The following is a 13,314-nucleotide window of genomic DNA, read 5'->3' as shown; positions in this document are numbered from 1 at the left end:
CATAAATAAGTGAAACAACAAATCAATGTTTCTCTCTCTCTCTCTCTCTCTCTCTCTCTCTCTCATTTAAATGTTTTTAAAATTTAATATTGGAAGTGAGCAGTGATAGATGACAACAGGCTAGAAAGTCACCACAGGTGCAAGTAAATGACATGGAGGTTAGGGTCATAGGATGTGTAAGGCAGAAGATTACTGTTCAATACCAGCCCCAGTTTACAGAAATGTTATTACCTGATTCTTAGAAACACAGGCTGTATTTGATTTTGATGTCATCATTTGGTTTATAATCTGAGCATTATGAAGAGGTTCTGAGGTTCTAGCTACAGGACAGGAGGAATAATGAAATAAATAGGAATAAAATCCATATTAAAAATTATTACAAACATTCTCCCGATCTTTCAATAGAAGTATTACAAAATAAACCAGCTCTTTCAACACTGTCTCACAAAGTAGAACTAAAACACTTTTTGGATAAGAGAAATATTGTAGAAACGGTTTTCTGATCAATTCAAAATGCCCAAGGAAATACCCAAAAATAATGTAAACTTTATTTATTTATTTATTTATTTATTTATTTTTTAAAGGGCAAGTTAGTCGACTCTTACTGCTTAAATATAATCTTTATTTCTGAGGAAGAAAATGACTATATTTCTTTAAAGTTGCATTAAACACATTTGATTCAAATCAAAATAGGTAGACTCTAGAATAAGTACCACTCTCAATTTGGGGCAATTTTTATTTATTTTTTGAAATCCTAAGAATACAATGAAATCAAGTCTTTCTTGTGGATTTGCTCTTTTAAAATGCTAAGGCAGAGCCCCTGATCTCCAGTGCTATTTAAGCAGGCCTTAATATGATTAAGAGTACCTTCCCCATTACCTAAGACAATACAATCAATTAAACTAAAAAAAAAAAAAAAAATTGTTTAAGGAGGATCGTGGGGGTGAGAAAAAGCAGTGCAAATCCGAGACTAAATTAGCAACAATTTAAATATTTTACAGAACATTATTTTACCTTGAGCTGGCAAATGGGTTTTGGTAACACGTGTCTGAAATAACCTAAATGACAGTAGAAAGGCACAAATAATCAATATAGACAATACACTTCAATTTAATACATATTTGTAAAAACTAAATATGCCAAGTAGCCTGGGCCTCTTGTGCTTTTTTTAATAGTAATTTTGACAGTTGAACTTGTTTTTTCTATGGAGAATTTAAAGCAAATCTAAGACAGCAATTTTAGAATTGTTCCAAAACTTAAAAGAAATTCTGGGATTATCTTCGCATCCAACAGTTTCAGATTAGAAAATTCATCTGTTTGCACAGTTTATATCTTAAGCCCATATAGCAAATGCACCCTTCTTCTCTGTGTACCAAGTATGCCAATGTTCTAACATGGGGTACTTAAACCCTCTTTTTAAGCATTCTATCTACCTGGAACATAATGAGTATGTTTGGGAGAAGCTACTACTTATAAAGGCACATACAGAATTGTTCATACTGTGAGAACTTAAATGTCATTTTATGGCACTTTTGAACATCAATCCAACCTGTCAAGTCACATGCAACATCTAGAGCTGACGTTTTTGAATGATGTGAGCAAGAGTGCCTAGTATGAAGAGACTAAGAGACATATAGCCAAAGGCAACCAGATGCCAAATTTGATTTTACTCTTAATTCATACAAACCAATGGTTTTTTTAAAAAAATTACATAGCAATGAATAACTGAAAATTAGATAATAAAGAATTATTGATAATTTTTTTTTTTAGTGAAAATGGTGTAAGGTTCCACAAGAAATCAACTTTTACAGATGTTTATGGAAGTAATTGGGGTAAAATATTTCGCTGTCTTAGATTTGCTTTAAATTCTCCATAGAAAAAACAAGTTCAACTATCAAAATTACTATTAAAAAAAGCACAAGGGGCCCAGGCTAGGTATCTTAGTTGGTTACCGGTAGAGCATCATCCCGATACGCCAAGATTGTAGGTCCAATCTCCAGTCAGGCACATATAAGAATCAACCAATGAATGCATAAATGGGAACAATAAATTGATGTTTCTCTCTCTCTCTCTCTCTCTCTCTCTCTCTCTCTCTCTCTCTCTCTCTCTCTCTCAAAAAAAAAAAAAGCATGAGGGCTATAATGAAGTAGAATAATAATAAAAAAAAGGGCATATTAAATACTGGAAGGGGTGCAGTGAGATAAACTCTCTCATATGCTGCTAAAGAGGGACCAACGGGACTCTGGCTTAATCTTTCCAGTAGGAAATCTGGTGATATATATCACAAGCCTTAAAACTCTTCCACTCAGTAGTGCCAATTCTGAGAATTTATCAGAAGAAACTAGCTAAAATTAGGAAATATATTAGGAGATACTTTAATGATGTGGGGAAAATAATCTTGACATAAAGCTGCATATGTACATAAAGCATGCCTGCTATCCTGTAAAAAGTAGAGAAATGCCAATGGCCAACTAAAATGCCAAAAAGTTTCTTCTGCTTTATTAGTTTTCTGTACTTTTCAAATTCCCTAAATGAAGGATACTACATAATCACAGAAAAAGTAAACAATTGTGCAAACCATAATTATCCATTAATGTATGTTGTTTTGCCCTGGCCAGGTGGCTTAATTTGTTAGAACACAGTCCCATACAACAAAGGGTTGCAGGTTCAATTCCCAGTTGTGGCACCTACCTAGGTTGTGGGTTTGATCCCCAGTTGGGGGACCTACATGAGGTAACGGATTGATGTTTCTTCCTCTCTCTCTCCACCCTTATCTCTCTCTAAAATCAGTAAAAACATATCTTCCAGTGAGGGGAAAAAAAGAAGAGAGACTATAGTTTTTGTTGTTGTTAATCCTCACCCAAGGATATTCTTTCCATTGATTTTTAGAGAGTAGAAGGGAGGGAGACTGGGAGAAAAAGACAGAGGAAAACATTGATGTAAGAGAGATATAGACTGGTTGCCGCCTGCACGTACTATGATGTGACCAGGGATTGAACCTACAACCCAGGTATGTGCCCTTAAACAGGAATAAAACTCACAACCGTTCAGTGCTTGGGCCAATGCTCTAATCACTGAAAATATTGGCCTGGACTATTATGCTGTTCTTTATAAAAATGTTTAACTGTTAAATTGTGACAGAACTCTGGGACAGATTTATCAACCACTTTATAAGTATATAAAAGTTTATAATTTCTTAACAGCAGTATAAAGCTCAATATATACAACCTGACATACAGTACAATTTACTGTTAAAATGCAGAAACATAAAACACACATAGAGGCAGAAGAAAAGATATTGGAAGTATTATTTCTGGACAGTTTCTTTCCTTTCCACTCTATTAGCCACATTTTCCACAACAAGGAGATGACAATAACATTATCTCCAGAGCAAATATTACATTTCAAAGCAGGAAACACCACACAGAGCTTCACTTTCTAACTACCTATATTGTTCCTGCAGCAGCTCTTTAGGTTCCGCCTGGTTGTGAATTCCTCTCCGGAAGACGGCACTGGCGTGTTGCAGCTGTCCTTGGCCCTCCAGATGCTCAGCCCAGGCTACGTACAGAGGAGAGGACAGCTTTCCAACCCCATGGTTGTACAGAAACTCAAAACACTGATGAGGGTCAGTGTTGCACTCAGCCTATAGAAACCCAAAGCAAACAGACATGAGAACAAAGGAACCTGTGGTCTAGGTCTAGCCCAAACCAACCAGAGGTTTCAGGCTGTGCTGCATAGGGGAAAGCCCTTATTCTGATGACAAACCTAAAAGTGAAGCTCAGCCGAAACCGGTTTGGCTCAGTGGATAGAGCATCGGCCTGAGGACTGAAGGGTCCTGGGTTCGATTCCGGTCAAGGGCATGTACCTTGGTTGCGGGCACATCCGCACTAGGGGGTGTGCAAGAGGCAGCTGATTGATGATTCTCTCTCATGGATGTTTCTAACTCTCTAACCCTCACTCTTCCTCTCTTAAAAAAAAAAAAAAAAAAATCAATAAAAAATATATTAAAAAAAAAATGAAGCTCATTTCCTTCCTATACATTCAGTATCCCCATAACTACCCAGACTATTGCCCAACATAGTAAACTCTATAATAACCCACTATATAAAGTAATACTTTTAATTGGAGCTTGCTCAAGTTCTATAGTGACTCTATCCTAGTATTTTGTAGTGACCCAATCCATGTTCATTTTAGCCATTACACTTATGATTTTATTGCTAGAATTCATGTTCCCAAGCCATAATTTCAAGATTAATGAGACCAAACCTATTAAAGTCTATAAGCTACAGCAGCCTTATCCTTTGAATACTAAATTTAGTTTCTGAGAGCTCATACTTTCTTAATTATTTGGAATGAATTTAATTTATTCTCAGGACCCATCCCCAAACACACTTGTGACAAAGTTTTTAATTGATAGTTTCTACCTTATGTTGTAACATTTATACTCTGATACACAAAGAAGGAGGGTTTTAAAATTAAATCAGACTCTACCATACAGAAGCCAAAAGGTTCTAAATTACACATCTCTGACCATAAAAGTTTATCACTGAAAACACGAGGAATTAAGAGAGTCTAAAATCATCTTAAAACCTGGGGGGGAAAAGCAGTATAATACAATTATGAATTTGAGTATACGTGGATCTATACTTACAAATTTTAAACAATAATTGATGAATCTTGGATCATTATGGTATCTCTTGTTTTCTAAAAATTCCTTCATTAAACGTTCTAATAGAACTGTAAAGTATTCTTTATTGTCAGGAAAATTCTCTTCTATCCATTGCATATAACTAGAAAAATATGGATAATATTAGTTTTCAAGGCATCATAAAAATTTGTTTAAAGAAAATAAATAAACTAAATGCTTACCTTTGCCATACACTAAGTGGATCGTTGCCCCTGTAGCTCTGCATGTGGGCTTCAAACATTCTAGAAAAGAGAAAAATATGCACATGGGCTATTGGGGATAATACCTAAAAGCAAAAAATGTATTTTATATTTAATGCTAGAGGCCCGATGCATGAAATTTGTAAAAGGGGCTCAGCCCCCGCCACCACGGAGGCTGATTCTGCCTCAGCCCCCACTGGCTGTGGCCCCTGCTGTTGCAGCTTCATCAGGAAGGTCGTCTGGAAGGACATTTGGTCTAATTAGCTTATTACACTTTTATTATTACAGATACCTTAAGACAAAAATCTTAAATACCAATTCAAATGCTAACTATACAGATAAAAGGCTAATATGCTAAATGTCCCTCCTACCATCTGACTTGTCGCTATGATGCGCACTGACCACCAGGGAGGAGGGAGCACCCTGACATTAGAGGGGAGGGAGCACAATTCCTTGTGGGGCCGCACAATTCCCTTTAACTGTGGGTTATGCTGTTGCTGGGGCACTGAAGTCCCAAATCTGATTTACTGCACACTAGCTGTTTGCATTCCACACCCTGTACTTCCTTGCAGAGTGCCTCCCGTACTCCAGAGCCCCTCAGGAGATGTCAGAGAGCCAGTTTTCCCTGAGGGACCCCGCTTACTCTTCAGACACCAGGGAGGGACCACTGGAGGTTGACTCCAGGGCGTGTCCGGCCCATCTTGCCCAGTCCCACCCCAATGGCCACCTTCTAATTAATATCCTTCAATGTGCACGAATCCGTGCACTGGGCTACTAGTATAAAAATTAAGAAAGCCATCACTCAGGATGGTTAGAAGCAGCACTTTTCCAGAAGAAAGTAAGACCAAGGCCTTCGAGCTTAGTCCTAAAACACACAGCTGGAGAGAGCTCCCAGCCCTATCCCCAAGACTTCTTCTCCCCGACTGATCCCCTGTCACCACCAGCACCATGAGAGTGCCCACAAGTTTGCTGCTTCCCCCCTTACTGGTGGATTTATTTTTTGATTTAGCAAACCCCCTCTGTAAATCTAGAAGACAATACATCTGTGTAGGTGCACAATGCCACAAATACTGGATTTTCACTGCAGCAAAATCTGTAATAGCAAGAGGCTGTCAACAACCAAGTATGCACCAATGGAGGACTTTTCAGATCAATTATGGTACATGAAATATTATGCAGTTGTAAAAAAAAATGATAAAGAGCTCTACATATTGCTAGAGAAATCTCCAAGGATAGTGTTAAGTAAAAAAAGTAGTATATACCCTGCTACATCCTATGTGAGATAAAGGTAGAAAATGTACACATACAACCACAGATACATTAACATTAATGTATTATTAAAATATAAATATTTATATTTGCACAAGAAACACTTGAAAAGTAAACTAGAAAATGGTTATATATGAGATGGTGGGAGAGTAAACAGGTATAGATCTCAGTGAATACTTTTCTAAACTTTTTTTGCAACTATATTAATATATTAGTTGTTTTTTTTAAAAAAAATGAAAAACATTTAAATTATGAATCTCCCTTTCATGCCTGATAGCAGATAAACCCCTACAAGGTCAGGTCCAATGCAAACATTTCATGTGCGATATCAACCCCATTTCCCTAGAAACATGACAAGTCCACTCTATATCGAAACGCCCAGTTCACTAGAGCGGAGGCCAATGCAAAGTCTTCAGAAAGTAAAAATAAGGTCAGAAATGCCCGATTTCTCCTTTTAAGGGTTGGGAGGGAAGCAAGCTTCTGGAAGTGACATCCTTGGCGGCTACATGGAAGGCTAAAGAAAGTCTTAGAGAAAACATGTTTATTTTGACTGAATCTCCTGATCCCAGAGAGTAAGATTCATCTGGTGCTGTCACATAGGTTTAACTTTTAAGTGATTTTGAAACCGTGGTATAAGTCGCCTAAGTCATAGATCAAAGGCTTGGGAATTTAAAAAATGATTAGGGGCTGACATCAATAACAATAAATCTTGAGGTGACTGGTAAGAGCAATTTTAAATTCTCCCTATGCTCTGTAGAGATTTTTTGTTGTTGTTTGATTTTAAGAAGTGGCCTTGAGCCCTGGGCGGTGTTGCCCAATGGTTGGAGGTCAGGCCGGCTGCGCAGGGAAGGATCGCAGTTCCTGGTCCAGGGCAGGTGGCTAGGTTGCAGGTTCGACCCCGGCCGGCAAGGGCGCCTGGGGGAGGCCAATTGATGCCTGTCTGTCTGTCTGTCTGTCTCCTGTGTGTGTGTGTGTGTCTCCCTCTCCTCTCCCTCTCCCCCCCCCCCTTCCTCCCTCTCCCCATCCCTTTCTCGTACTCTCTCTAAAAAGTATTACCTCAGATGAGGATTAACAACAAGAGTAAGTGGCCTTGAAAGCTCCTCAGGAAACCTACATGAGCTTTAGGTCAAGACTGCGCTGAGTTTGTCCCCCTGAGGCGCAGGCCCAGAGCGGGCTCCTCACGGAGGACAAGCGGGGCTCTGAGGGCCTCACAACTGCCCCAATCTCCCCGCTCCACAGGCCGGGTTTGGGCGGAGGCGCGGGCACAGGGCGGAGACGGCCCACCACGCCAATGGCCACAGCCTGAGGGGGAGAACAACGAGGGGGTGGGGTCAAAGGCCGCGGAAAGGGGCGAGGGGAGCAGGAGGCAGAACCCGGCAGACCGGGACATGCGGACCCCAGGCTGGAACCCAGGTGCCCCAGCGCACGCACGCCCACCCACCCACCAGACCCACACTCACTGCAAGACGTTTTCCGGGCCGTCCATGGCGAGAGGACACGCCGGCACCGGCCCCACCAGCGCCCCGACTGAAGAGCCGCCGCGAATTCGAATCTCCGGCGCAGCCGCAGTAGCAATGACGAGCGTTAGCCAGGCTCCTGGCCATTGGCCTCTGCTGCAGTGGGACTGGCCAACCGCCGGGGTCGTTGCCAGGAGACCAAGTCCCGCCTCACCGTAATGAACATTTGCCAGGCGCCTGGCTATTGGCCTCGGCTGCAGTGAGGTTGGCCAATCACCGATTCGTTGCCAAGGGGACCAAGTCCTTCCCCCAGCGGGCCGCAGCTCCTCCCACTTCCCGCGGCCTTAGACAAACCGGAAGCTTGCGGGTGGCTGAGGGGCTGAGGCGCGGGGGCGTTCTCTATGTTGGCTCGGGCGTAGGGAGTGGATCTTTTTTTCATAGCCCTTCAAGTTGCAACTGGCTCCCCCAGGGGTCATCCCAGGGAAGTCACTGTGGGAGATGAAAACCTAACCTGACCCTCCCACCGTCAAGCCCCGCCCCGTCAGGCGAAAAAGTGGGGCCTCGGCCCCCAATCCCGAAAGTAGTGCTTTTTCCACTCCTCTCAAATACGTGAACCAGAATCACTATGGTTCATGGAAAGAAGAAAAATCATTTATTTGTGGTACAGACAGTGGCGTCGTTCGAGGCCGGGGAACCGGGTATAGGAGATGGGCAGGTGGGGTGAACTCAGCACCCCGCAAGAATATGCAGCTCACATCCCGCAGCTTTCCGTTCAGTGTCTTCCGCTGAGAGGAGAGAAAGGAGAAGCTACGGTGAAGTTTCGCCCCACAGCCTGGCATGCAGTGGCCAGAGTTAAGGCAGTTCATCAGTGACCCAGAAAACACCCTCGCGGTTGTTGGCTGAGTGACCAGAGCGGAGGGCAGGCTGGTGGGCACTTCGGGCTTGGTCATACACAGCGTAGGCGCCCTCGGAGACTTCCGGGCTTGATTGAACAGATCTGATTGAACTGATCTGAAAAGTTGCGTGGGTGTCCTGGAATGCCAGCTTTCAACATTTTTTGTGTAACTAGGAGCTCTGGAGACCAAGTTCTCAGGAATTACAAAGTTATAAATAAACAAACAAATAAAGAGACCCCTGATAAAGGAGGCCAGATATCCAAGAAGTATGTAATCTGCTGATGCTTCCTACCTAAGAGTGAGCAGAAAGAGTCAGCCTAGCCCTCTGGGCCTTTGGTCTTTCATAATTTCCCATTTTACCTCTCAAGATTGTTTCAAGAGCCACTTGACAATGCAAGTAAAATATGAAGGACGAGTCATGGGATTATTCCTTCTAGAGAGGCTGTTTGGATTGTTTGCTCTTTTAGGGCTCTTAAGTTAAATACCTAAAAACAATAGTACAATAATTAATTAGCAGCTTTTAGAAACACGGATGGTCTCAGAGTCCACAATTTCTCCCAGGGTGTTCATCAATTGGATCTACACACATATCTTATTAGTGGGGTTTATTACTCAGAGGATACTCACTCTTTAGATAAATATTAGGTTCTGCTAACCATCACAGGAATTAACGTATTTTTGTCCCACCAGCTCAAGATTTCAAGTTGTGGTTGATAACAGCTCAGTCATCAATTAGGAAATGTTAATTGAACATCCAACATCATGTACCAGGTGCTATTGGATTTATACTTCATTAACTCAGACAGATCCTGTCCTTATGACTAGTGGTTTTGCCTGGGAGATGAAGATACAGTCATAGAAAATTGTATAAAGGTGTTATTTTTGTGTGTATTAAGAGCTAAATGAGTGAGTATTCAGACTATCTGCTAGGAGTGTTAAGAGGAGAGTGGGAAAATGGGGCCTGTTGGTCAGATAAAGCTTCATGTTGAATTGGGCCCTGCAGTGGGGATGGATGTGGGTGGGGAAAGTTTGAGGGAGATCATTCCTGGTATATAAGAGGGTACTGAGGGAGATCACCCTTGACTCTTGTTAATGAACAATTGAGATTCTTTTTGGTTTTGTGTGTTTTGATTTTTGGTGTTTTATTTCAGTATTTTATTTTTTCATTTTAAAATATATTTTTATCGTTGTTAGTATTATAGATATCTCTCATTTCCCCCCTCCTCTCTACCCTTACCCCCTCTTCTTAGACCCTGCTCCCCCACCCCAGATCTTCACTACCCTATTGTCATGTCCATGGACTATACATATTAAGTATACTAGAGGCCCAGTGCACGAATTCATGCACCATTGGGGTCCCTCGGCCTGGCCTGCAGGATCAGGCCAAAACCAGCTCTCCATCATCCCCCATGGGTTCGCAGATTATGAGAGAGTGCAGGCCAGGCCAAGGCACCCCACCGGTGCACAATCAGGGCCAGGGAGGGATGAGGGAGGTTGGCCAGCCAGGGAGAGACCATGAGAGGACTCCAGAGCGTGTCCCGCCCATCTCCCTCAGTCCCAATCCTTGGACCCCAGCAGCAAGCTAACCTACCAGTTGGAGCATCTGTCCCCTGGTGGTCACTGCACGTCATAGTGAGTGGTTGAGCGGCCTTAGTATTCATTAGCATATTACGTTTTGATTGGTTGAATGGACAATTGAACACTTAGCATATTAGTCTTTCATTATCTATACTAATAAAAGGGTAATATGCTAATTAGACTGGATAGACTAGACGTTTTTTCCAACAAAGCCACAGTGGTGGGGGCTGAGGCAGAGGCAAGGGTGATCAGGCCAGCAGGGCAGAGCAGTGAAGGGCAATCAGGCTGGCAGGGGAGCAATTGGGGCATCAGGCAGGCAGGCAGAGGGATTAGGGGAGATTAGGCAGGCAGGCAGGTGAGAGGTTAGGAGCCAGCGGTCTCAGATTGCAAGGGGGATGTCCAACAGCCGACAGTCAGACATCCCCCGAGGGTCCCAAATTGGAAAGGGCGCAGGCCGGGCTGAGAGACAAAGCCTCCCCCCACCCCCTTGCCCTGCCCATGCACAAATTTCATGCTCTGGCCTCTAGTATAGGATACATTCTTTGATTTATCTCTTCTCGTCTTCCCAATCCCCCATTGAGGTATGTCAGTCGGTTCCATGCCTCCATGCTCTGGGTCTTATTTTGTTGATCAACTCATTTTGTTCATTAGATTCCATAAATAAGTGAGTTCATGTGATATTTGTTCTTCTTATATTGACTTATTTCACTTAGCATAATATTTTCCAGGTCCATCCATGCTATCCAAGGGTAAGAGATCCCTCTTTTTACTTAGTTTTACAGCTGCATAGTATTCCATATTATAAATGTCCAACAGCTTTTTTATCCATTCATCTACTGGTGGGCACTTGGATTGTTTCCAAATGTTAGCCATCTATACTAATAAAAGGGAAATATGTTAATTAGACCAGATAGACCAGACGTCTTCTGATCATCCTTCTGGACAAAGCCATGGTGGCCGAGGCAAAGGTGGTTAGGGGCAATCAGGTTGGCAGGGGAGCAGATAGGGGCATCAGACAGGCAGGCAGAAACAGTTAGGGGTGATCATGCAGGTAGGCAGAGGTAGTTAGGGGCAATCTGGCAGGCAGACAGAGGGGTTAGGAGCCAGTGGTCCCAGATTTTGAGAAGAATGTCTGACTGCAGGTTTAGGCCCAATCCCTGTGGGGTTCTGGATTGGAGAGGGTGCAAGCCAGGCTGAGAGACACCCTCCACATCTCCAATGCATGAATTTCATGCACCAGATTTGTAGTTATAAATAATGCTGCTATGAACATAGGGCTGCATATATCCTTTCTGATTAATTTTGGGGTGTTGTTTGTTAGTTTTTTTGTTTTGATATATTCCCAGAAGTGGGATCACTGGGTCAAATGGAAGTTCCATTTTTAATTTTTTGAGGAAATTCCATACTGTTTTCCAAGTGGCTGCACCAATCTGAATTCCCACCAGCAGTGTACTAAGGTTCCCCTTTCTTCACATACATGCCAGCACTTGTTGTTTGTTGATTTTTTGATGATAGCCATTCCGAAGGTGTGAGATGATATCTCATTGTGGTTTCAAATTGCATTCTCTGATGTTTAGTGACTGAGCATTTTTTCATGTGTCTCTTGGCCATTTGTATGTCATCAGGTCTTCTGCCCATTTTTAAATTGGGTTGTTTGTCTTCCTTTTGTTGAGTTGTATGAGTACATTATATATGTTAGATATTAACCCCTTATCAGATGTATCATTGGAAAGTATGTTCTCCCATTCAGTAGATTCCCTTTTCAATTTGATAGTGGTTTCTTTTGCTGTGCAGAAGCTTTTTATTTTGATTTGGTTCCATATGTTTATTTTCTCCTTAGTTTCCTTTGCCCTGGGAGATGTATCCATAAACATATTGCTACGTGAGATGTCTGAGATTTTACTGCCTATGTTCTCCTATAAGATTTTTAGGTTTCATGCCTTACATTTAAGACTTTTATCCACTCTGAGTTTATTCTCGTGTATGGTATAAGTTGGTGGCCCAGTTTCATTTTCTTTTTTTTGCATGTATCTGTCCAGTTTTTTCAGCACCATTTGTTGAAGAGACTGTCTTTATTCCATGTATGTTCTTGCCTCCTTTGTCAAATATTAATTGACCATAATGGTGTGGGTCAATTTCTGGGGTCTGTGTTCTAAATCCCTTGGTCTGTATGCCTGTTCTTTTGCCAGTACCTGTTGTTTTCATTATAATGGATTTGTTGTATAATTTGATGTACGGTATTGTGATCTTTCCTACTTTGTTTTTCTTTCTCAAGATTGCTGCAAATATTTGGAGTCTTTTATAATTCCACCGGAGATTCTTTTTGAAAGACTGGATTGATAGTTTGATTTCAAACCCTAAAGGCTAGATTAAGGAGTTTATACTTGGTTATGATCATAACTTGGTCTTTTGATCATGACCTAGTATTGTGTTCATGGGACTTCAATGGTAATTACACTCAGCTCTACCTTTATATATATATAATTTATTTATTTAATTTTTTTCAGAGAGGAAGAGAGAGGGATAGAGAGTCAGAAACATCGATGAGAGAGAATCATTGACCAGTTGACCAGCTGCCTCTTGCACAGCCCCTACTGGGGATGTGCCCACAACCAAGGTACATGCCCTTGATAGGAATCGAACCCAGGACCCTTCAGTCCGCAAGCCGATGCTCTATCCACTGAGCCAAACCGGTTTGGGCTCTACCTTATTTTCTAGAAACCACAAAAATGCCCTGGGCTGGGTAGCTCAGTTGATTAGAGGATCATCCCAATATGCCAAGGTTGAACGTTTAATCCTTCAACCTTGTTGGACCACATATAAGAATCAACCAATGAATGCATAAATAAGTGGAATAACAAGTTTATGTTTTCTTTTCTTCCTTCTTCTCTCTAAAATCAATCAATCAATCAATAAAAAAAATAATAATAAGCCGAAACCGGTTTGGCTCAGCGAATAGATCATCGGCTTGCCGACTAAAAGGTCCTAGGTTTGATTCCGGTCAAGGGCATGTACCTTGGTTGCGGGCACATCCCCAGTAGGAGGTGTGCAGGAGGCAGCTGATTGATGATTCTCTCTCATGGATGTTTCTCTCTAACCCTCTCTGTAAAAAAATCAATAAAATATATTTTAAAAAAATAAATAAAATTTTAAAAATATGAAAAATCACACACAAAAAAATGTCCTCCTTCATTTTTGCTACTAGGGGTTCCTTTCCCACCAGGCTT

General features: G+C 41.8%; 1 protein-coding gene across 2 annotated transcripts in view; it reads right to left on the bottom strand.

Moving 5' to 3' along the window:
- The window catches only part of BUB1 (BUB1 mitotic checkpoint serine/threonine kinase), a 44,499-nt gene extending 36,767 nt beyond the window's left edge, over positions 1-7,732 (bottom strand). The window contains exons 1-6 of one of the 2 annotated variants that reach the window (XM_084900413.1): positions 7,617-7,732; positions 4,870-4,929; positions 4,652-4,790; positions 3,447-3,643; positions 1,015-1,058; positions 232-320 (exon numbers count right to left, since the gene is read on the bottom strand). In XM_084900413.1, the coding sequence (XP_084756539.1) occupies positions 232-320; positions 1,015-1,058; positions 3,447-3,643; positions 4,652-4,790; positions 4,870-4,929; positions 7,617-7,642 (555 nt within the window). In that variant the 5' untranslated portion in view covers positions 7,643-7,732. Of the gene's footprint in view, positions 1-231; positions 321-1,014; positions 1,059-3,446; positions 3,644-4,651; positions 4,791-4,869; positions 4,930-7,212; positions 7,334-7,616 lie in introns of those variants that run through there. The other variant, XM_084900414.1, reaches the window with a different exon arrangement.
- Positions 7,733-13,314: the final 5,582 nt, after the last annotated feature.

The sequence above is a fragment of the Pipistrellus hanaki genome (genome assembly GCF_964339955.1).
Source record: "Pipistrellus hanaki genome assembly, chromosome: 12".
Classification (NCBI taxonomy): Eukaryota; Metazoa; Chordata; class Mammalia; order Chiroptera; family Vespertilionidae; genus Pipistrellus; species Pipistrellus hanaki.
The sequence above is the reverse complement of the archived record's forward strand: the minus strand, read 5'-3'. Positions and strand labels throughout refer to the sequence as shown.